This window comes from Carlito syrichta, unplaced genomic scaffold (genome assembly GCF_000164805.1).
Source record: "Carlito syrichta isolate Samal-C Ts95f unplaced genomic scaffold, Tarsius_syrichta-2.0.1 Scaffold289041, whole genome shotgun sequence".
NCBI classification, from domain to species: domain Eukaryota; kingdom Metazoa; phylum Chordata; class Mammalia; order Primates; family Tarsiidae; genus Carlito; species Carlito syrichta.
The window spans coordinates 101244-126144 of record NW_007233137.1 but is presented as its reverse complement, the minus strand read 5'-3'; the positions used below and the strand labels follow the sequence as shown (position 1 = coordinate 126144).

General features: G+C 49.0%; 1 protein-coding gene across 1 annotated transcript in view; it reads right to left on the bottom strand.

Moving 5' to 3' along the window:
• CAV3 (caveolin 3) overlaps nucleotides 1-11719 on the bottom strand; it is a 12279-nt gene extending 560 nt beyond the window's left edge. The window contains exon 1 of the mRNA XM_008054099.1: nucleotides 11539-11719. Coding sequence (XP_008052290.1) covers nucleotides 11539-11652 — 114 coding nt within the window. The 5' untranslated portion in view covers nucleotides 11653-11719. The remainder of the gene's footprint in view (nucleotides 1-11538) is intronic.
• Nucleotides 11720-24901: the final 13182 nt, after the last annotated feature.

Below are 24901 nucleotides of genomic sequence, written 5' to 3'. Positions count from 1 at the left end.
TGTGTTTGAGAATCCTCCCTAGAGGGCGTGTTACGGCCCTAGCCCCATTCCAACTCTGTAGGTCTGGGGCGGGGCCTGAGGCTCAGCATTTCTAATGAGCTTCCCCAGTTCTGCTGGTCCCTGGGTTGTGCTGACCAGCACAGCAAAGAACTTGTCCAAGCCCCTATTTTATGGACGGGTAAACGGGCCTGAGAAGTTGAGTGACTTACTTAAAGCCGACAGCAAGTAAGTTAGAGGCAGTGTTAGAGCCCTGGCTCTCACATTCTATTGTTTTATGGTCCTCAGGATGTTGGATGTCTTATTCAGCCTGCAAAGATGTATTGGGTGTCTGTGGATAGGATGGCGAATGAGCGCAGGTTCCTCACGTCCCTTGCCTAGCCTTTCCTGAGTCCCTGCCATGCATTAAATCCTGTCATAGCTGCCTACTCCTAGGTGATGTCACTTAGCGTCACTGGATCATGCTGTCTTGTCTATAAAACTGAGGCCGTGACCATCTTCCAGTGGTATAGTGAGGATAGGAGGCTGAAAAGCTGTGAAATCCACTGGGTAGCTGGATAGCAGCGAGTGAGTGTAGGGGCTTAATGCTTGCCCATGGTCATTACCAGCAGGGCCTGCCAGGCTGGGGGGCGGTGAGGGGTTGCAGAGCTATTTGCTATAGTCAGCAGAGATGCTGTAAATCCTTCTGATATGTTTCCTTTCTAGCAGGACTGCTGGACCATTTAAATAAAAGGAGGTTGAATGAAAGCATATACTAACTGGACCAACAGGAAGGCCTGTATGGGGCCAGCGGGACCAGAGCACAAACCTCAATCTTCTGGCTCTTTTCCCCTTGGCTGTGGGGAGGGAATCCTTTCCTCTATGTGCACAGTTATTATTAAAGTTACTTCTCGAGGCTGGGCATGGTAACTCATGCCTGTAATCCCAGGTAGCTGAGGCAGGAAGATTACTTGAACCCAGGAGTTAGAAACCAACCTGGGCAACATAGCAAGACCTCCTCTCTAAAAAAAAAAAAAAAAAGCCAGGAGTGATGGTCTCTAACAACAACAACAAAAAGCCAGGAGTGATGGTACACACCGAGAGGCTGAGGGGAAAAGGATCACCTGAGTGCAGGAGGTTGAGGCTGCAGCAAGCCAGGATTGTGCCACTGCGCTCCAGCCTGGGAGACAGAGTGAGACCTCGATTCAAAAAAAACATTACTTTTCATTACACATAGTTGCATCACAGAGAATGAAGAGAATAGGAAAACAAAAGAGTCTCTGATTTGTATTTCTTTAATACTACAGATATTATCACTTTGGTAATTTCCAACATAATGCTTTTTGGGGAAGGAAGTGACTACAACCATGTTGCTCAATGTTGGGGCCTCCCTTGTTTTGGAGACTGTTCTAAAATGGCACGGGGTCCTTTTTTTTTTCTCATGCGAGTTTGGATTCTGAGCTCTTGCACCATGCTTCAGGTTCCTGGACCCCTTGTACTCTGAGGCTGGGGACAGGCAAGGTGAAGGCCCCCTCGGGGTGGTGTATTAACAGGGGGCACACTTTACCAGGTGAGACTCTGGGCTGCAGATGATATGGAAAAGCTGACTTGAGGGTGAACAGGGCTTCTTGGAGCCCTCTGTGCATGATCTCAGCTTTCTCTGCTAGAGATGACTTAACCTCTTATATGGCTACATGGATGGGAGGAGAGGAAGAATATGGGCCTTATCTTCTCAGGAAGGATGTCACTTCTTCCTGGAGGGCTTCCAAGAGGCAGTGGCTGGCTGAGAATTTGGGGGACTGTGAGGTTCGTAGCAGAAATGAAAAAGTCATGTTCACCCACCTTGCTTACAGAGGTTTCAGTCAAGACCCCGGGCCTGTATCCTGTCCACTGAGGTGTTCTGACCTCTGCAGCCTGCTCACCTCATCGTGGTTGATGCCCCACCTTGTACCTGCTGCCTCCTAGCCTGGCTTATAGGGACACTCTGTGGCCTCAGGAACTTTGCCAGTAGAAGGAAGCTTCTGGGCAGAGGTTTTCTTCTCTGTCTTTGTGTCCGCAGGCAACCTCTGTCTTTCCCTGCCTCATGCTCAGCGTCTGGTGGGCCTTCTGCCTTTCTTGTGATGGTTCCTACTCACAGATCACATCACCCAGGTCCACCTCCTCACCTTGTAGGTGGCAGACAGGCCAAGAGAAGGGATGAGAGGCTCTGGAAGGAAGGCTCTGGCCTGGGCTCTCACAGAGCCCAGGCTGAATTCAGGTGACCCAGCTCTCTTCCTGCTTGCCCCAGCCAGGCTCAGACCCTGTGGTAGATGCTGGCTGTGCCTTGGCTGTCTCCTTTGAGGTCTGGCCCTTGTCGGTCAGAGGTCAGAGAGACTTGCCTCAGGGCAGGGTCAGGGCTCCTTCTCCTGGGCCACCCAGCCAGCTCTGAAAGCCAGCAATTTCCCTGGCAGCCCTGCTTGCTGTGTCCATTTGCCCCAGCAGATTCTGCCATCCCACAGGCTTATTATTTGTGCCTGCCCTCTCAGAGGCAGGAAGAGAACCCTGACTCTGCAGCCATAGTGCTGGGGTTTGAGTCCAGCTGGGCTTCCTATTGCAGTCTGACCGCAAGCAAGTTACTTAGCTTTTCTATGCCTCATCTTCTAGCAAGGTTGTTGGAGGATTAAACACATCAAGACATGCAAATACTCAGAACACTGTCTGGCACAGAGTATCTGCCTAATAACTGCTAGCTGCTGTTGGTGGTTTTTACAGAGTTCTTTCCTTGGCGGGAAGCTGGCGTTCCAAAGCTGAGGTTGCTTGCCATGCAGTTGCTGACCTCTTTGAGCTTCATTTACTCATCTGAAACATGGGGTTCCTATTTCTTATAACCTTGTTGTGAGGAATAGAGATCATTTTTCTTCCATGCATTCATCCATCAATCTCTCCATCTACCCTCCCATCCATCCATTCATCCATCCATCCTTCCACTCACCAAATAGATATTCATTGAGCACCCACTTCGTGCTAGGCTTACCACCTCTTGGGCAGTGCTTAGCACTAATGGTAATTATCTGTCCAACTGTTCTGAAGTTCCTGTGAAGACGTATATTGAGAAATCCTGTTGATACCCAGATCATTCTCCAGCCTCTCTAGTTATCAATGTGCATGTGGGTCTCAGTCTAAGCTGAGAAGATGGATGGGGTCCTCTTTTCCCTCATTTTTCTGCTTACTGTAGTAATGCCACTTCCAATGACCTCCCCGTTGTGGCTTTGAATTATCCTTTTTTTGCAGAAGCCATCGGTGCTGGTATTTGAATTATTCCCAGGCTGTCTTTGGGTGCTGTGCCTGGCGCAACTGCTTTGTTTTCTGTGAATCAGAAAACATGCGGCCAGAGGGCTGGGCCGGGAGGAGCAGCTGTTCCCCTAGCTCAGATTTGAGCATCGAGAGAGCTTTTGGCCGCAGTGTGCTGGTTTGGGGAGATATTTATAAGGCCCGGATCAGGCAGCCCTAGGCAGCTGTGCCAGTGTAGCAGGAGCACACAGTGACTTCATTCCTTAATTCATTTCCAGAAGAGGAGGGGAATTGGTTTTTATTGGAGGGTGGTGAGCGGGGGGTGGAGGGGGGTGGCGAGGAGGGGCTGAAGCTACCGGCTGAGCCGCGGGCTCTGGGTGCAGTTGAAGACAGGGACTGGAGGATGAGGAGTGGAGGACGATAGTGCTCATTCTGTGGGTGTCCACTTCTCTGACATATTTATTTTTGGAACAGCAAGAGAGCCAGTTGATTAATCGGAATCAGTCAGCACAGCCCGGCGGATTCTGAGAGGGCGGGGAAGGTGCAGGACAGCAGGGCCAGGCGCTCGCTGCCCGAGGATGCGGGGGAGGCCAGCAGCCACCCTGTCAAAAATACCTCCCCCAGAGTCCTTCATGACTCAGGCCTCGGGCATCCAGCACCCTGGACAATTCAGATAGGATATCTGTGGGTGGGGGAATAACCATAGCAGGGGTGTAGGCATATGGTTCCAGTCTCTACTTGGCTGCTGAGTTACTGTGTGATTTGCGACATGGTACTTTCCCTCTCTAGACCTCTGGTGGTTGTTGTTTTCAAATCTGCACAGAAAGGTTTGAACCTTTCTAGATCCCTAATAACATGGAGTTATCTTTGGAGTCAGAAGACCCAAGGGAGTGGCTTAGCTTTTCTAGGAACCCAGTTTCCTCGCCTATGACCTTGCTGCTTAAAGGGCAGTCCACAGTCAGTGCCCCTGCCCCCCCCGCCCAACAAGGTAATTGTAGAAGTTGGGAGTGTTTAGAAATATTCGTAGAAATTTAGTGGAGTACTTTTATATCTATTGAATCTAATAATAAAAATTGGTGCTTATATTTGTAAGCCTGTTTTGCATTTTACTTCTCTAGCTATTAATTTTTATTGCATGTTACAAAAGTATTGGCGTACAGCAGATTGGAATAATAATAATAAAACTGGCCCTTCACCCAGATAGTTTGAGAAGCACTGGCCTATAAAACAGGAAACTAAAATGAGGTGTAGCTGCAAAAACAGCTTAAGAACGGCAAGACTTTGCTTCTTCTCTTGTAATTGGTAATAATAATAATAGAATTCTGTACCATTGGAGATGACCCTAGTGACACTCATGATGTGTTTGACCTTGTGGGTGTCAGCAGTGACCTGTTTCACTGCTCTGGCCATGCATCGATCATCTCTTATCTTACACGGCATGTAAGAGACTGGCAGAGTGATTCACAGATCAACCTGGCATCAAAGGGTGTGTCTACATCCCTTTGCAACCTCCTTTTCCAGGGTTATCACAGGGGCAGGTAGTCTAGCAGGCACTGAGGTAGAGAACATGGCACAGGCCAGTTCTGAGGAGGAGAGGTGGCCAGGCATCATCTGGAGCTTGGGTTTGAGAGCATCCTAGAGGGGACATCTAGGGTTCCCAGGCTGAGGCATAAAGAGACTTGGGTTCATGTATAGGAGCTGAGAAGAGACTGAGATGGCAGAGGGCTGCCAGGAAAGAGAAGGGAACCTGCTAGGAGAAATCCCTCAGCATCTCAGTGAGGCCTGGTCCTTTCCCTCCTGTCTGTCCTTTCCCATCTCCTTCCTGTCCTCTTAGCCTTCAGGAAAATTGGTGCAGGCTGGAATCAGGAGCAGTAGAAATACCCTGGGGGAAGTTCTGTTAATAGGCTTGGTGTGCACCATCTTTCAGTGGGTGGTTTGCTAGTCTTCAAAGATGACACTCAATCAATCATGCCTCCCAGTGTTTATGTCTTTGAGTAGTCTCACCTCATCTTGGGTCTGAGCTTGCCCTGTGACTCACTTTAACCACCAGAATGTGGCACAGAGGATGCTGCATCAGTTCCATATCCATTAGGAAGGCTTAGTGGCTTCTGCTTATGGGATCCCTAAGCCTCCGCATTAGAGATTCACTTTTATACCCTGCTCTAGAGACCAGTGGAGCTAGAAGCCCACTGCTGAGCCTTGCTCTGAAGACCAGTGGTGCTAGAAGTCTACCACAGAACCCTGTTCTAGAGACTGATGGTGCTAGAAGTCTGCCACAAAACCGTGCTCTAGAGACTGGCAAGGCTAGAAGTCCACCACTGAACCCTGCTCTAGAGGCCAGTGGAGCTAGAAGTTCACTGCATACTTGGCACCAGAGACTGGTGGAGAGGCATGTGAATGGGGAGGACTGAAACTACATGGAGATAGAGGCCCAGCCATCCCAGTGTCCCAGCCTCACCTTGCCTTCCAGCAATCTCGTCAATACCCCAAGCACAGAAGTGAACCACCTTGGATGGTCCAGCTCAGTGGAGCCCTCAGGTGACTGCAGCCTCAGCCATTGTCTGACTGCAGCTTCATGAAGTTCCAGTGAGATCAGCAGAGCTGTCCAACTGAGCCCCGCCAACCCACAGTACTGTGACAGATCCAACACATGGTTTTTGCTTTAAGCTGCCAAGGTTTGAGATGATATGTGACACAGAAATCAACAACTGATAACAGTGTGTCTTTAGGGAAAGCAGGTGATCTGGACTCCAGGTTTGTGTTCTATAGGATGAGGGGGACTTGTTTGCTGACAAATTGACAAGTTTGAGTGTGGGGCTTTCATGCTCAAACATGACAGTGCAAAACATTCACTAGCTCAGCTGAATAAGAATTTCTGGTGGTAGGGCTCGGGAATCTGCATTTTGGCAAGCTCTCCAAGAAAGTGGATCACAGTTTGTAAAGCTCTAGGCCAGCTGATACCAGGAGTCCCCATAACACTAAATCATAACATCTCACTGTGAATTGTCTTCTTAGAGGTCACTGTCAGAGGACATGTCATGTCCAAAAGGAAAGAACTGTCAGTGTGGAATGACTAGTGGGGTGGATGCCCCTCCATGACCCAGCCTCAACTTTCCCTCCCTGTCTTCTATCCCACAAATTCCCTTTCAGATCTCTGTCCTAATCCCATTCGACAGTTCATTATTCTGCACATAGGGTAGCAGAATCTGTTGTGCCCACTGACTAGCAGCTGGGTCGCAACTGGAACAGTGCTAGGATCCATTAGTCATGTCTGCCATAAACACACAAAAGAAGCAGTGGCAGTACCTGTTACTCACATTTGCCAACTCTGCCCAACATTCTTCCCAGTGTTGTGAAAGTCTCCACAACTTTGCTTATTTTTTATGTTTTTATTTATTTTATTTTTTCTCCCTGTTCCTCTACTCCATGTTTTAAACTTTTGTCATTTTTATAATGCACCTTGAATACCACCTTCCCATGCAGCTGGCTCCCGATTTTCCCAGGTGAAAGTGATTTTTTGCCTCCCCCAACCCCATGGCACTTCATCCAGCACTAACTTGGGGCATTTAGGTCCTTCTCCTGTATATTTTCATTATTCTAAACTTCTTTCTTGGTTGAATTCTTTTCAAGGGAGGTAGTATCATGTCAGTTTCATCTTTGTGCAACGGGGTGTCCCAGATGGGCCCCAAATGGGCAAGAGTTGGTAGAATTGGCGGGATGCTGGTCCCTCGGGGTGTTTATTAGCCTGAGTTGAGAGGCAGAATGGTGTTTTTCTGAAGAAGGCAGGTGTCCTGCGGCAGATGGGGTGGAAGTGGGTGGGAACTGGTCTGATGGAGGATGGGGATCCTGTCTGTCTGCTTCCTGACCTGTCTGAAGGGCCGACTTGGGAGCATCTGAGGAGGGAGGATTTGACTCCATGCAGGAGGATCTGCATGACACTCGGACTCAAGCATCGCTGCTTTAGGGCCTGGGTGCATAGGTGTGAGTTGGGGGAGAGAGGACTGTCACAAACTAGCCCTGAGCCATCTCAGAAACAACTCGGGAGGATTCTGGGGTGGGGCTGGGATCCTGAGGCATGCATGGGGGCGGGCCTTTCCAACTTGGATCTGAAGGGAGCGGCGAACTCAGGTTACCTGCTGGCCAGCAGAGAGCCCTAGGGACCTTTGGCGGACATTCCCATCGTCCTAGCCCAGTAGGACTTGCACACAGCGGGCCCATCCTGCCAACACCATGTCCTCTGGGATAGCACAGTGCTTGGCACATAGCAGGTCACAATTTGTGGGATCGGTGTTGGTGAGGAGGGCAGGTGGCAAAGGGAATGGGGTGCGCTGTCCCCATTTCCTCAGCTCTAACCTCCCTAAACTTCCACACTGCCCTGTGCCTACCTCGAACCTTGGAGACCACCAATGGCATCTGTTGGGGTATACAGGGCTCTCCCTCTGCCTTGGCTGCAAGGGTTTAAGGGCAGTGCCGAAAGGGCGTGCCTCCCTTTTGCTGGGGTCAAATCCATGGGCGTGGTGGTTCTAGTTCCTCCTCATTTTTTACTTTTCTGTGTGAAACCTCAGCGACTGGTGGCAGAGGGGACAGGGTCTCTCTTTTCTCTACCTAGTCACTGTCTGCACCAGGGACACAGACCTAAAGAGGGAAAGGGATTTTCCCAGAGTCATACAACAAACTAGTGTTGTGGCTGGGGCCAGAACTAGGGTCTCTGTAGCCAGGTCCCCTTCCAACATCCTCTTCATGTCATTCAGCCTAGCCCATGAGGAGCCTGCTACCACCACAAAGCCACCCTGGCAGCTGCCACCCAGGCAGTGCTAGGGCCTCCTAAGCCTTCCGCTTGACCTCTGTCTTGTTTTTCCATCTCTCCCTGTCTCCCCCACTTCCTGTTGCTCTATCTCATCTTTTCCCCAGTTGGTGACAGAACACAGGCCACCCCCATTCCTCCTCCTCTGTTTTCTTTTCTTGTCCTTTTCTTCCTTTCCCCTTACCCTTCCCTTTCCTTCTCTTCTTTGAGTCAGGTTCTCACTCTGTCACCCAGGCTGGATTACAGTGGCGTGATCACGGCTCACTCCAGCCTCGACCTCCTGGATTCAGCAATCCTTCTGCCTTGGTCTCCCCTGTAGCTGGAACCACAGGTGTGCACTACTATGCCTGGCTTTTTAAAATTTTATTTCATTTTATTTTTTGTAGAGATAGGGTCTAGCTATGTTGCCTAGGCTGGTCTGGAACTCCTGGGCTCAAGTAGTCCTCCTGCCTCAGCCTCCCAAAGTGCTGGGATGGCAGACATGAGCCACTGTGCCTGGCCTCTTTCTTTTATTTATTCTTCAGCAGACTATAACACAGCCCTGAAGTCTACTTGAAACTGTATGTGGTATTCATCTGACTCTGTTTTATAACCCCTTTTTTTGCAGCAAACTTTTAAAATTTCTCACTCATTAAAAATAAAAGAAAAAGTCAAATAACTTCCCAAACCAGATAATTTCAAAAAATACCAAATAACAACCCCCTCCGAGCAAAACTATTTGTGGGCCTCTTATTTAGCCTTTTGTGCTATTTTTCTAGAGCTCAAGGCGGCCAGGAGAGGACAGCTCTCAGCCCAGGGGAGGCAGCATAAAGCCGCCACACCTGTGCTGCCTGGGCTCGCCCTCTGCATCATGATCTGGGCCTGGGGCTGGAGCCACCCCCACCCCCTCCTGTCTCAGTAGGACCCAGGAGCTTCCTCTGGACACCTGTTGTGCGTATCCTTTAGAAACCATGATCTCTCACGGGGTTCTCTTCTCCACCCCCCACTCCTCAGCCCACCAGGGCACCCCAGGACAGTCGCCTGGACACAGCGCTGGCTCCTGGCCTGGGTTCTCTCACCCTTCAGACTGCAGGCTCCTCAGGGTCCCTCTCCAGCTCACACTTGGCACACCCTTGCTGAGCGCCGGGGACAGTATGAGACATTTTCAAACCCCGTATCCTATTTAATCCTCACATTATATTTTTACTGCATAGCTCTGCTCTGAGATTCATTTATGTGGTGGAAGTAAATGATATTATTCTCATTTTACAGGAGGAAAAACCTAAACTTACCCAATGTTGTTGTTTTTAGGTAAAAGAGCCTGGATTTGAAATCAGGGCTGTTAAAGTCAGATTTGGGACTATTCCTGCCAGACCACACCATAGCTAATAATATTTTACATGTATATAGTGATTTATAGTTTGTGAAGTTTGCTCCCTAATTTTCCCCATTGCAGCTTTCACACTGTGCCGAAATATTATATACTCTGTCCCTACCACTAATGCCTTATAGAAATCTATAGTATAATATGAGCTGTTCTGGGGCAATGCCCCAAGTGAACGGATACACAGATGAGGGACCAGCGGAGCAGCTGATTGCCTGTGGAGTCAGGGAAGACTTCCTGGAGGAGGTGCCATTTGAGTTGGGCCTTGAAGACTGAGCTGGGCATTTACCACTTGGGAAGAGGTGAGCACTCCCAGCAAAGGCATGGGGATGTGTTCTGGTGCACGGGTTGGCAGGCAGAAGCAAACCAGGCTGAAGAAGCAAGCAGGTTGGGCCTCATTGTGCTGGGTTTGGAAAGCCACATGGGGAGGTGAGGTTTTATCCAGCATAGGAAGAGCCACATTAAGGGAGAGCAATGCAAGACTATCCTTAGTCACATGATCTAATCCAGGGGCCTCAAGCTCTGAGCACTTGAAATGTGTCTCATGCACCTGAAGAATTCTACAATTTGTTCAATTTTAACTAAAATGTAAAACTGATACCCGATTCCACTATTGGAACACTTCTTAAAGAATGTTGAAACCAACCAAGCTCGGTGGCTTAGCCTGTGATCCCAGGACTTTGGGAGGCCGAGGTGAGTGGATTGCCTGAGCCTGTGGGTTCGAGACCAGCCTGGGCAACTTGGCAAGACTTTGTCTCTGCAATAAATCAAAAACTAACTGGGCATGGTAGCATGCACCGGTAGTTCTGGCTACTTAGAAGGCTGAGGTAGAAGGATTGCCGGAGCCCAGCAGGTCAATGCTGGGGTGGCTGTGAGCATGCCACTGCACTCCAGCCTGGGCAACAGAGTGAGACTCTGAATCAAAAAAAAAAAAAAAAATTGAATCAATCTGGGCAAGTGAATCAGTTTCTAACAGTAAATTTTAGTAAATTTTATGATGAAAATTTGGAGCCCAAACTGAGATATATCATCGGCATAAGATACACACTGTATCTTGCAGATGAAGAAGGACAGCACTATAATTCATTGATACGTGTTTTGATTATTTGTTGAAATAATACTATTTTAGATATATAAGATTAACTTAAAATATCAGGAAAAATTATTTCACCTGTTCGCTTTTACTTTTTAAAAATGTGGCTGCTAGAAAATTTAAAATTCCATAGGGTAACGATATCCCATTATTGGACAGAGCTAGCCTGAGGTTCTGACACCATCACTGGGACCCAGGAGGCCCCTGGCACCTGCCCTCTTAATAGCCCCTGCAGTGACTCTGATGCTGGGGCCTAGGGACCCTGCTCTGAGGAATTCGGCTTTGGAAAGATCCCTCTGGGTCCTGGGTGGAGGTGGGATTGAGGGGGTGGCCTGGAGGCAGTCAGGCTAGTGTCACTGGCAAGGGAAGAGACCTGACTTCAGGTAGTGGCTGTGCAAAGACTCCCTGAAGGCTGCACAACTCTGAGCACAACTCTGAACACTTCCTTTCAGGAACTCGGGTGCCCTCCGAGAGGCCTCTGCTCCGACCTGGCCTGGCTGCCAAACCTGCGATGAGGTGGGGCTTGGGGGTAGGGCTGCGTCTGGCCCCCAGCACTGGGGGACAGATGCCCGGTAGAGCTCTGGGGGAGAAAGCATGCCTCAAAGGGCCACTGGTCCTGCTGGAAGTTGCCCTGTGGGGATTAACCCTGCACCCACTGTGGAGACCGCAGAAATGACCCTGGCATAGGAAAGAGCCCAGCTTGGCCACAATTCCTTACTCCTCCCAGGAGGAGGTCCAGGCGTGAATGGCGAGAGCCTCTGTGTAGTAAGAGGTATTTGCTCTGTGAGTGGCCTCTCCTGCCCGATCAGCACCTGGGTCGTGCAGAAGAGGTTAATTTTTTGCTCTTGATTATGCTAAAGGTCCTATGGGAATTTCCACGCCCCTCTTTTTGCGGGGGATTTGGAGAAGACAGAGCCACAGGTCTCTTGTCAGGGAAGCTGTGTCTACTGAGAAAACCCTACCCCGCCGAGCACCCAAACTCGCAAACCTGACACCCGCGGGGCCACGGTGAGGAAGGCCTGCAGAGCCTACCTTGACTATGTCCTCGTTGATGTTCTTGGGGTCTCGGTTCACCAGGTCGATCTCCTTGCAGTGAATATCCTTGACGATCTGGGCCTCTAGGTCTGTGTGCTCTTCGGCCATCATCGTGGCACCGGGGGACCGCAGGAGGAGATCCGAGCCGTGTGGCCGGGCGGGGCTGAAATCACCCAGGGCAGAGTGACCAGTTCAGTGTCCCCAGACTTGTGTCCCTGCTGGCTAAATAGGCCCCACCCAGCATGCCGGCTGACAGCTGTCCCACATAACTTCAGCCTGCCTCTCGCTAAAGCCTCCCGTGGCAGGCCTCCAAGCTAAAATTAAGACCGGAGCTCTTCTGGAAGGCCGAGCACTCCTTAAAGGGGGCTGTGCGGGCCGCTGGGCCTCAGGCGGGAGCACAGGAGGACCTGGCACGGCGTGCCCTGAGGGTCCCCTGGAATTTGCCCCAGGGCTGTCAGCGTTTGGGCTCCTCTGGGGAGCGGCTGCCCATGGAGGAAGGCGGGGTTGGCTTGGCCCCAGCCCTGTCTGGCCAGCTGTGTGACCCTGGGCACACTTCACCTCTGGCCACCATGTCCCCACCTGGAAAATGGGGACATGGTCGTAGCAGCCTCCTGCCCTTGTGGAGGGGAGAAGATGGGTTTGTGGGGACAGCTTCGGGAGCTGGAAATGCTGTCTGGTAGGATGGCTGGGACCTGGTCCTGCTATTTGGTGGCCTGGAGCAGGATTGAGGTTTTCCTATTTCTAAGGTTTTCTTTGGAGGGGGACTCAATGGACGGTGAATGTGGGTGGGGCTGGGGATGGAATGAGAGAGGAGGCCTCTGATGGGATTCGCTCCCGCTCTGTCTTCCTGACAAGTGACTCTGCACTGGATATGCCAGGTGAAGGAATGTGATGTCCATGTTTACACTGCCCTGCGCCCCTCCCTTCGACAGCTTCCGGGATCTCCTTGGACCCCAGCCCCTCCATATGCACTCATGAGGTGCTGCTCTCTTCTTAGATGCCTGCCAGTTTCTCCGACACCCTCCTCCAATTCAGCCGTCCCCTGGGCCCCAGCAGCAAAAAGGGGGAAGGTTCCAAATCCCCAGGGGCCAGGGTCTGCACCCATTTCTTTTTCTTTTTCTTTTTTTTGAGTTGAAGTCTCACTCTGTCGCCCAGACTAGAGTGCAGTGGCCACTCCCGGCCACCTGCTGGGCTCCGGCGATCCTTCCGCCTCAGCCTTCCAAGTGACCGGAATTACAGGCGCACGCCACCATGCCCGGCTGATTTTTTTGTTTATTGTAGAGATGAGGTCTCGCTGCCCAGGCGGGTCTCGAACCCGCGGGCTCAGGCAATCCACTCACCTCAGCCTCCCAAAGGCGCGGGATTACAGGCTGAGCCACCGAGCCCGGCTTGCACCCATTTCTCTGTCCATCTACTCACTCATTCAGGATATGCTGATGGCTGGGGAGAAAAATACAACTCTGTCCCTGCCTTAAGGAGCTCTCAGTCTAAGGGGACATCAATTTAAAAATAAGTGATTGGGCAACCTTCTTTTGAGTCCCTTCCCACGGCAGGAGCTTTTCTGTCTTCTTAATAAACTCCTGCTTTCCAATAAATAAATAAATAGATAGATAAATAAGCTGGGTGCAGTGGCTCAAGCCTGTAATCCCAGTACTTTGGGAGGCGGAGACGAGAGGATTGCCTGAGTTCAGGGGTTCGAGACCAGCCTGAGCAACACAGTGATCCTCATCTCTACAATAAATAAAAAGTTCAGCTGGACATGGTGGTACATGCCTGTAGTTCCAGCTACTTGGAAGGCTGAGGCATGGTGGTACATGCCTGTAGTTCCAGCTACTTGGTTGCCTGGGTGACAGAATGAGATGCCAACTCAAAAAAAAAAAAAAAAAAAAAAGTGATTATAATCCATTGTACCAAGTGCTACAAGTCAGAGGATATTTTACAAAGAACTTGACTTAGATGTCCACAGGAGGCAGTGGCTTAATTCTGAGGGCATCATGGAAGGCTTCTTGTGGGAGGTGGCTTTAGAGTTAGATACTGAAGGACAAGTAGGAGCTCACCAGCTAGAACTCTGCAAGGTGCAAGGCTACAGATATTGAGAAGTGGTATAAACTGGAATGTTGAGACGTATGGAATGGCTGAAGCACCGGGTATCTGGGAGGTGAGACAGGAGATAATGGTTTAGCTTGCGCCTGGGTGTGGAGTATCCTGAATGTCATGCTAACGAGTATTGAATTTTTAGGCTGGGCTCAGTGGCTCAGCCTGTAATCCCAGCACTTTGGGGGTCCAGGGCGAGTGGATTGCCTGAGCCCATGGGTTCGAGACCAGCCCAGGCAACTTGGCAAGACCTCATCTCTACACTAAAAAAAATAAAAAATTAGCTGGGCGTAGTAGCGCACGCCTGTAGTTCCAGCTACTTGGAAGGCTGAGGTGGAAGGATCCCTGGAGCCCAGCAGTGTGATGTTGGGGTGGCTGTGAACATGCCACTGTACTCCACCCTGGGTGACGAAGTGAGACTCCAACTCAAAAAAAAAAAAGAGTTTTTTTATTTTTTGATATAGGGTCTTGCTCTGTTGCCTGGGCTGGAGTGCAGTGTGTGATCATAGCTCACTGCAGCCTCAAACTCTTGGGCTCAAGCAATCCTTTGGCTTTGGTCTTCTAAGTAGGAAAGTATGGATTTTATCTAGATATGCTGGAAAACCATTGAAGGCTTCAAAGCAAGAGAGGATCAACATCAAATCTGTGTGTGAGGACACCCACTCGTGGCCAGGCAGAGGATGGATTGGAGCTGGGTGGCATTTGAAGAAGGAAGCCTAATTAGAAAGCTGGAGGTGATTAAGGTTCTATCGGTAATTGGACTTGGCTACTAATAATAAGGGTTCAAGAATGATACTGGCTTGAGCAAGGTAGGGACTTTTTTTTAAAAACTTTTATTACTTAGTGCAAATAGGTAGTTCAGAATTACTATAGTGGCTGCATGATATCATCAGGCACCCAGCCCCCGTCTCTCTGTTCTGTTATTCTCAAAGCTCTCTCATGGGTACAAGATGGCTCCTGCTACTCCAGCCACCAAATCTGAGTCTGGACAACAAGAAGGAAGATGACAAGTGCAGTAAAAGACATCTTCCAACTGAGTTAGTGTCATTAAAAAGTTTCCCCAGAAGTCTCACCCAACAACTTATGTGTATATCTCACTGGCCATCCCTCTCGGCAAAGGAAAATGGAACTGTAGATTTTTAGCTGAGTATACTGTCAGCCCTCACAGTGTTCCTAGGGATAAATGGTAGGCAACTAGGAAACTCTGTTGCTGAGTTAGGATAATTTTTTTTTTCCATTCCCTTACTTGAGTCCCCAGGTCCTCCTGGTCCTAGCAATGTGTATCTCTTCCTGCAAAGAGATAGGGACAAGGAAAGAATGTTGCTGCTTATGGTCCTGTAGGATATGACAGGGATCTGAGCCCAAGTTTGAACTTTGCCCACTGCAGGACCAGATATGTCTGGGGAAAAGGTGGGCCAGCCAGTGGCAGCATTGTCAACAAGGGATGGAGGAGTCACCTGCAAGAAACTCATCCTAAAGGGGAAATTGATGGTGGCAAGATAATAATAATGATATGGAAGATTGCATTTTCCAAAGATGGCCACATCTATGCTCTTACAATGGGACTGGCACTCCTTCACCAAGAGGTAGGGTCTGTGTTCTTTCCCCAGCTAGCTTTCTGGCTCCCACAGGATTCTTGCCTTGGAACTCAGTCACCATGTTGGGAGGAAGCCCAAACTAGGCTATATGGAGAAACCACAAGAAGGGGAATTGAGGCCCCAGCTGTCTGCCAGCATCACCATCAGGCGCGAGGCAAACAAGGTTTTTGGATGATTTAAGCCCCCTTTTTCCAAGTCACTTTCATGGCTTCTAGTTGAAGTCCCAGACATCACAGATCAGAAGCACTGTGCTCTCTGTGTCCTGTCTGAATATAGAAACCACAGAGTTGTGTGCATAATTTTTGAAATGTTACTGAATTGTGGGGTAGCTTATTTCACAATCATGGTTTCTGGAACAATGAGTGATCATGGCAACAGCAGCTACTGTTGTGAGATTCATTCTGTTGTTCTAAGGCACCCTCAGTGTGTGTTAGAGACTCATTTGAAAGGGCCATTGCCTCTAGCTGGTGATCAGTGCCGAGAGCCAAGGGGGTGGGGCAGCTAGTACACATTGTGGGGTTCAGAGGAAGGAGGTGTACTTCAGTTGAACCAGGAGGATGATTGGAGTCAGAGAGAAAAGGGCTGGATGCCAGAGTCAGAGAGTCGTTCTCACTTCCTTATCACAATCCTGCTTCCAAAGACAGTGCTAGTGGAGAGAGCACTTAAGTCAGAAGCCATCCGTCTTTTCTTGGCCTCATCGCTAACCAGCTCCATGGCCTGGATCAGCTGTTTCCCCTCTCTGAGCCCCAGTGTTCTCACTAGTCAAGTGTGAATGGCAAAACCTGTGCCCCCCCACCTAGTGGGAGAAGCTAACGGGGCACCAGAGGACCCATGTACCCATGGAAAAGTGTTATGAAGCGAACATACTGAAAGATGAGACTCATAAGTCAACCCTGGGGTGATGTGCCTGACAAGAGAACACCATTAAGGAGAGAGAGCGACTTTCTGAAGCCCATTTTGTGTCGGGGGTTTTGTGGAGGACTCTGCGTTCCTTTTTGTTGTTGTTCTTAGAGAGAGAGAAAATTTTAGAAAATAGAATGTGCAAGAAGACATAAATTTGTGGAGTGTGAACAGGAGAAGTAATGGGAAAGGGAAAGTTGATGCGGGCCGACTCGCCAAGAAACTCGTGGCACCGCAGTCCGAAGACTGGATGGGCCACCTAGGACCATCGCCACTCAGCAAGGTCTGTCACTTATGCAGATGCTTCCAAGGTAAGCAAGGTTAGAACCACGAGCAGGAAAGGAAACTTTTTTTTTCCCCCAGGAGTTTTAAATCCAGGCCGAGGGCTTCTCTTTTCTTCATGACTTAGCGTTTGGGGTCTGCATTTAGAAGACAAATCACAGCATGCTAGAGCTGGAAGAGACCCAGCATCCCCATTTTACAGATGAAGAAACTGAGGACCCAGAAAGCCTTGGTTGGTGGAGGAGAGAGCTAAGGACTTGAAGACAGAAGAATGACCATGTGCCCATGAGCAGGCCACTCCCTTCTAAATTTAAGTTTACTCACCTATATAATGAGCATAACAGCATCATCTTTTCCTGCCATCAGGGATTTTGGAGATTTTTGGAACGGATTCCAAAATAGGCAATGTGATCTCAGGATGTCTTAGTAGAGATATTCCATCTGGGATGATAGTGTGATTGTCCTACCAGTGGAGCACTGGTCAGTCTACACTTGGAGCCTTGTTTGGGCTCTGTGCTTTAAGAGGGGTCTTGGGAAAGTAGATCATATATAAGGAGTGTGAGTAAGATGGTTCAGGGGCTTGAACCACGCCAAGGCGGAAGAGATGAGATTTTTTTCTGGGTGGTCTCAAGGACTGGGGAGTAGGTGACAGGTCTTGACTTGACTCAATCCAGGGCCTGGCTCACCGTTGGTCCTCGATAGCAATAGCTGATAGGATTTACTATTAAGGGCACCAGGAAGAATTGCTTCATGATTTTCTAAAAATGTCAACGGCTGCTTCAGAAAGGGGCTGGCTTTCTGGGGCCAGAAGCATTTAGGCAGAGGACTGAAAAGAAACCAAGGTCTGGAAAAATAGAGGGAAAGGCAAGTTGTAGGGCCACATGCTAAGTATTTGAGGCAGAACAGGCTACATGAGTTGCGAGGTCTAGGGTCCCTTGTTAAAAAAAAAAGTAAATATTTCAGGATGGTGAAATCAAGCTGTGGCGTCTCCTGAGCACGGGGCCCTGTGGGTTGCATGCCTGTGGAGTCGCCCCTGGTTTCAGGCTCTGCGGGCCATGTGGTCTCTGTCCTGACGACTTAACTCTGTCCTTGCTTCTCAAAACAGCCACGAAGGGGCACAGTTGTGTTCCATGGAAACTTCACTTACAAAAACAAGTGGCAGTCATACCCCCAGCATAAGATTTTGGCCCATGGGCTGTAGTTTGTAGCCCCTGTTTAGAGTCCTGGGTTGCCAGTACCACCTCAGGATGGCACTATCCTGATCCGTATCTGGCCAGCCTCGGTTTCATGTTTGAGTCACCGTGGGTTTGCTGTCCTACCTTCCTCACTCACCTGGGGGAAGAATAGCTCTGCCTTGAGCCTCATGACCCCCAGGGATTCCTTCAATCCTTACTGTGCCTTTCTGTCAGAGAATGAGATTGAGTAAATGAACCCCAAGTTGCCATGTTGTCCTCCAGTGGCAGATGCAAGACACTGGCCCTCGCCTTGTTCAGGGAGAACCTACTTTGCCTCCTGGGCGAGAGAAAAGACGTGGAACTTTTCCAGCCTCAGGGACCAAGAGTGAAGCTCCCTGTTCAGACACCACATTGGAGCGGGCTCGGGGGAAGGGCATGCCTGCATGTGGGTGGGAACATCATTTGCCATTTCTCCCATCCAGGCCCAGGGTGGGCCTTGGGCTCTGAGAGCAGCAGGCTCTTGGTGTTTACGACAGCTTTGTCCATTCACTGAGAACTTGTGCTTGGATAGGCTCTGCAGGCTGGGCTTCCTGCATCTCTCTTTGGGTTTCATGATAGCCAACTCTGTCCCACCTGATGTTCTGCCAAATTCACAAGGAGTGAGGGCAGGAGAGACGTCACTGATCCTCCTTGTCTCTATGCCATTTCCCGTAGGATCTCAGTCTCTGCTTTAAAAAAAACACTGGTTCCAACTTGAGACACAGGTATAAGCTGCCCACAGAGTCCTGGCCGCTCAGGGCACTCTGCCCCCCCCCACATACCTCGTTTCAAAACAGGCTGAGCTCCACCCTTCTGCACTGAGGGATGCTTTTCGGGGCCACGTTTCCATTGAACACACACTGACTTTGTGTGGTGTTTTGGCTCAGCTTGGTGGATGGGGAAAAAAGATGAATAATGCATCCTTTTGACATGCACTCACTGGGGGTGTGGCACACAGCAGGTGCTGGGGATAGATGGGTGAAGAAGACTTGGACCTTGACCTGGCAGACTGCACAGACCCCTGCTTAGTGTGCTGGAGTTCCAGGGAGCGACTGGGTTGGACGCTGTCCCTGAGCACCGGGCAGTCGCTTTGTGAGCTCTTTGCAGCAAAATAGGAGCCAGAGGAGAGGGGGAAGTCAGAGGGTCGCTTGCAGGGAAATAATTACTGCCCTCTTTCCCTGGCATTTGTAAGGCCAGGCTGCTTTTAGGAGTAATGGTGTGTTAGGGGTTGACCCGTGTCCCCTCAAAAGATATGGAGGTCCTCATCCTTGGTGCTTGTGAATGTGACCTTACTTGGAAACAGGGTCTCTGTAGATGATCAGGTTAAGGTGAAGTTATTAAGACAGGCCCCAATTCAACATGACTGGGATTCTTATAAAAAGGGGAAATTAGAACACACACACACACACACACACACACACACATATACAATGAGAACATGATTTGTCACAAGCCAGGGAGCCACCATAAGCTAGGAGAGAGGCCTGAACTGACCCTTCCTTAGTGCCTTCAGAAGGAGTGTGACTCTGCCCACCTTGGTCTCGGACTTCCATCCTTCAGCACTGTGAGACAACTGATTCCTGCTGTCTAAGCCTCTCAGTACGGAACCCCAGCAGACACACATGGTGGAAGGACCCAGACTTCTACTTCCATTGGTTTCCTATTGCTGCTATACTAACTAACTACAACATATTCTCTTATGGTTCTAGAGGTCATAAGTCCTAGATTCAAGGTGTCGGCAGGCCAGCGTCCTTCTGGAGGCTCTCGGGGAGAATCTCCTTCCTTGTCTTTTCTAGCTTCCAGAGGCTACCTGTCCTCCTTGGTTCATGCCTCCTCCTTCCTTCTTCGAAGTGTATCCCTTCAACCTCTGCTCCATGTCAGGAACTGTGATCCAGGCTCTCATGCCCCCTCTTCCTCCCTGTGCCCCCTCCACTCCACCCTTCTGGTCCCTGGGGGTCCCTTGTTTCTTGCCTGTTGAACTGTGAGCACCTAGGTTCCTTTCCAGTGCACAGCCACCGCCTCTTTGGGATCCCAGAGCCCATCCCCAGGGCCATGTTTCCAGACAAGAAGGACACCACAGACCCCAACTGAGCAGAACCTGCTGGTCAGCCAAAATGCATCTGACCCCAAACACGCTTTCCTGCCCTCTCTTTCTACATGACTATTGTGTTTGCAGCTGAAAAGCAGACTTGGGTCTTCATATAAGAAGGGATTTTCCAACTGCCAGAGCCCTGGTAATAGAGGAGGGTAGGGTTCTGGGCAGCTCACCTGCAGAAGGAGGAATCCTGTAGATCTTAAGAGCCTGGGCTTCTCCGTCCATTGACCTGAGAGCATCAACAAGTCACAGGGTTTATGACCTTGAGTGTCAGTCTTCTCACCTGTGAAACAGGGTGATAGTACTGAGGACCATGCCAGGGTCACAAACCAAACTGTCCTCAAGGTGAGTGAATGAAGCAGGCCAGGTAGAAGAAACACACAGCCTCGGTGGTCACCTCTTTTGTGATCAACCTGGGGGCATCCCTTCCCTTTGAGCTGAGGGAAAATAGGCAGGTCAGCTGTAATGATAAGAGCAAGGGATCCCCAGCCTCACTGTGGGGAGACAAAAAGGAAATGTGGGGACTGTGGAAAATGGAGACCACATGCCCAACTGACTCAGAGAGAAGAAAGGTGTGCAGACTTGGTGATGGGACAGCATGGCTCAGCCTGACAGAGGACACACAGTCTGGGACCATAGCCCCATGGGCTGTGAAGAAGCCCAGTGCCCAGGCCACATCCCAGACCAGTTTATGGCAGAATCTCCAGGGCAGAACCCAAGCGTCAGTAATTTTTAGAGCTCCTCTTCCAGTGATTCTCTCTTAGAACCAGCATTTAGTGGTTGCATCAGGGAGAGAGACTAAGGGACAGAAGGGGCTGGTGGCAGGATTTGGGGGTGGAGTGCTGACTGCTGTACAGTATGACACTTCCCGTGACTCATCCAAGTCTTCACAAAGCATCACAAGTCCCACATGCCTGTCATCACTGGATTCAAGGAAAGGAGCTTAGTTTAGTATCAAGTGACTCGGGCTGGAGCAGCTACTGTGAATAAGCCACTGACTTATTGAGGAGAAAAAGATCGATATTCTTGTGACATTGCTTAGTTGTAGTTAGCCTTTCATGGGTAACGGCATAACCCTTTCCAGAACTCAGGCAAGAAAAGTGACAACGTGTGTATTTACATTGAGGAAGAATCCCGAGAGACTGGATATTAGGAAGATAGCACCTTTGGGAGCTCCAGAGTAACCAGCTGGTGTTAGGGTTATAGAAGTGTAGGATTAGTTGATCAGGACCCACAATGAAATAAAATGTCCCAATTGCCACAAGCTTGGCAATCTCAAGCTTAAAATTTAAACCTGCCTCAAAGGAGACAAAGGTAATAGGATGTGTAGGAAGTGGCTGTCAGAAGTTTAATCGAGTATTTTAGCCAGGCGTGGTGGCTTACACTTGTAATCCAAGCACTTTGGGAGGTTGAGGTGGGAGGATTGTTTGAGCCTAAGAGTTTGAGACCAGCCTGGGCAACATAGCAAGACTTTGTCTCTACAAAAAAATTTTTTAAATAGTCGGGCATGATAGTGCATGCCTATGGTCCCAGTTACTTGGGAGGCGGAGGTGAGAGGATCGCCTAAGCCCAGGAGGTCAAGGCTATAGTGAGCCGTGATCGGCAACAGAGCAAGACTCTGGATTCCAAAAATAAAAGTAAAAGTAAAAATTTTAAAAAGTTTATTTAATAGAGTGTTTAGACAAATTGGACCTCGGTTAACTCAAGAAAAAGAAAACAGGCATTCAACAGGATCATATTTTTTTCATTTTTATTTTAAATTTAGAGGGTACAAGCGCATGTTTGTTACATAGACATATTCTTTACTAGTGGGGATTTGGCTTCAGGTGACCCATTTCTCAGATAGTGACCTTTGTGCCCAATAATTACTGAACACTAACCTCCCTCTCAGCCCTAACCCCACATTGGTGTCCCCAATGTCTATTAGGTCCATCTTTGTGGCCATATAGCTCCCACATATAAGTGAGAACACGTGGTGCTTGGTTTTCTGTTTCTGGGTTAGTTCTCTTAGGATGATGTTCTCCAGCTCCAACCATGTTGCTGCCAAGGACACGATTTCATTCTTTTTTGTGACTGTGTAGTATTCCATCATGTATATGTACCACATTTTCTATACCTAGTCAATCATTGGTAAGCACTTGGGTCAATGGGATCATTAAACAGAGGCAGTGAAGGAGAACAATTCTTTAGGTTGTATCTATCTGATAAATTGGCACCTTTGCCAGGTAAATAAAAATCACTCTTACTGAAATAGAACTTTTGTGGTTTGCTATTGATATGTTTATTATGTTTTGCTCAGATAGGTGAGGATATCCCTGTCATAGCTCACATCAACATGCTGTAGAGCTGATGTGGAGTTGCAGAGAGAAGTTTAATTTTCGCCAGCACGTGTATTTACCTCCACTGTCTGTGTGTGGTAGTGTAGGAGGCGTGCATTTTATTAGGCGAAATGTGATGTCATTTCAACAGATCTCAGTTTTATCTTTATTTAGTGGACCAGGCAAAGAGTGATCCCTCTGGCTGGTTCCCTGGAGCCAAGGAGGTTGGGCAAGGAGGTGGCAGGGCTAAGGAATCAGGCACTAGGTATCTTACTCTGCAGAGGTGCGGAGGAGGAAGCGACTCTGCAGTCAAGGCAGGAAGACCAGCGACACGAAAGCAAGCAAGCTCGTGAACTGAGCAAGGAGGGGAAGCCAGAGTAGAGGATGAGGCAGAGGCAGAAGCAGAGCCTTGTAAACTATCCAGGGCAGGCTTGTGGAGTGGTATGGATTTAGCTAGGGGACTGGGGCAGGACAATCTTTTCTTCAGAGGAGTGAGGCTAACTGGGAATAACTGAGCCCATAGGACTGTCAAGGTTTCCGACCATGTGTTCTGAGGACTTAACTGGACCAGCCCCCTTGAGATCAAAAGGAACTTCTGGAAGAAACTGACTTATGGGAAATGAGTAAGAACTGGAAATTTGTTGCTGTGAATTTAGCTTTTTGGAGCATCCAGTAGGAACTCTATAGCTACTTATTGAGGCAAGGTTTCCCGCCTCAATTTTCAAAAGAAAGGAAAGAAAGCTCAGTCTGTCACAACTTTAATATCATGTTCAGTACCAAGCTTCTCTGTCCTTTCCAGGTGAGGCTTCCCCTGGACTGGGGCTTAGAGTGGGGAGGGCTGTGGTCTGGTGGTTCACCCTGCAGTTCTACATTTACCTGCCACCAACATCCTGGATGGAAGATGGGCTGTTAGAAGAAAGGCTCAAAGGCCTTTTCACACGGCTAGTGCTGTCTGTAGCTGTTCTTTCTGGGTGGACAAATGGCTGATACTCTAATCCAAGCTCGCCCTGGAGAGCGCTCTATAGGGGCCTCTGTCCAGTCCTCCCCAGATGTACTCTTGACCTGATCTTGGGTCCTGCCCTGGGGGTACACACCCTCAGAGGTTCTAAGGCCTGGCAGGCAGCCCTTTGCAGAGTCTTTTTGGGGCCTAGGGACACGTAAACATTCTGATTGTCTTAGTCTACTAGAGGTGCCATAAAAAATACCTAGTCTGGGTGGCTCAAATAACAAAGCTATTTCTCACCATTCTAGAGGCTGGAAGTCCAAGATCAAGGTGCTGGCCAATTTGGTTTCAGGTGCGGGCTCTTTCTGGCTTGCAAATGGCTGCCTTCTTACTGTGTCCTCACAAGGCAGAGAAGCAAGCAAGTTCTCAGGTGTCTCCTTATAAGGATATGAATCCCATTGGATCAGGTTCTCAACTGCCATGGCCTCATGTAACCTTAATTATTTCCTTCATTCGAATACAGTCGCTTTGGGAGTCAGGGCTTCAACATAAGAATTCTGGAAGACTTGATTCAGTCCACAGCCCTGGGCCCACTGTATGAGCCAGCTGCTCTCCTTGCTCTGCTGTTATAGGTAGCTCCTGCCAGCCACCAACCCTAGGCCATCCTTGAATCCCTCTTCAGATTCCTGGGAACTCATGTTAGGCACTACCAAGAACTCCATGAACTCCATTCACACTTAGGGTGGCCTTGGAGATGCTGCAGCTCAGCAGAGATTCAGCCAGGGAGAGGATGCCTTCCTCCTGCAAGCCCTCTCCAGCCTTCCCTCATAGTTCTCCTGGGCTTCCACCAACTTCGTTTGGGAGGCAGAGGAACAGCCCTCACTCCCCTCATGCATAGGGAAATGCCATAGTACCTGCTACTGTAGCAAATTCTCCAACCTTCCCTTCCATGGGTAGTGGCAAGTGATGCGTTTGACAGTTAAATATCCTAGGTGATCATCTTTTAAATAAATAAGCACTTGTATGGCACTTTCTAAATGACAGAAGTTGTTCTATATGCTTTACCTATGTTATCTTATTTAATTCTCACAGCACTCTTGTCAGATAGCTATGGTTGTTAGCCTTCTTTGATAGATGAGGGAGCCGAGACTCAGAGAGGTGAGAAAACTTGCTGAGAGTCACACAGCTTGCATGTAGCTTGCATGAAGCAATCCCAGACATTGGCTCAAGAGTCAGGGCCTCCCACCACTGCTGTCTATAGTCTCTCAGAGGCTAGGATGTAGGTGTCAACATCTCTCTCACAAGTGAGGAAAACGAGACTCAAGAGGAGAAATTGTTAGTGGAAATGCTGGTTTGAGGTTCATTGGTTATCTGTGAACAAAGATTTGGACATGACACCAGACCCAGGACAGCAAGGCAGAGTTTTATGGCAAGCAAGTAAAGCAGAGCAGAGTGGGCTAGTCCCTTCCTAAGAGTCAAGAGGAGTGGGCTGCTCAGAGAGTGAGACAGCCTGGTTATTTTTTTGGTGGTTTTTACAGTTTTCTTTGTCTTAGTCTCTGGTCTTGGTTGGTTAGTTCCCTCTTGGACTTTCTTTTCCCTCTTTATGGTTAGGTTATAAATCCTTCATGTGACTTTTGACATGAACTAATGTTTAGATATGTCAATTCTACCTTGTTAAAGTTACAAGTGTCTAAAAAATTCTGGGGCTACGCATCTTCGCTTTTTTCATGATGTCTTACCTATACATGCAGTGAGCTCTAGTTTACAAGACTAAGTTAATGATTAACATAAAACATAAGTCTGGTCCATCAAAAGAGGACTGGATTAAAAAAATGTGGTACATATACACAATGGAATACTACACAGCCATAGAAAAGAACAAAATCATGAATTTCGCAGCAACCTGGATGGAACTA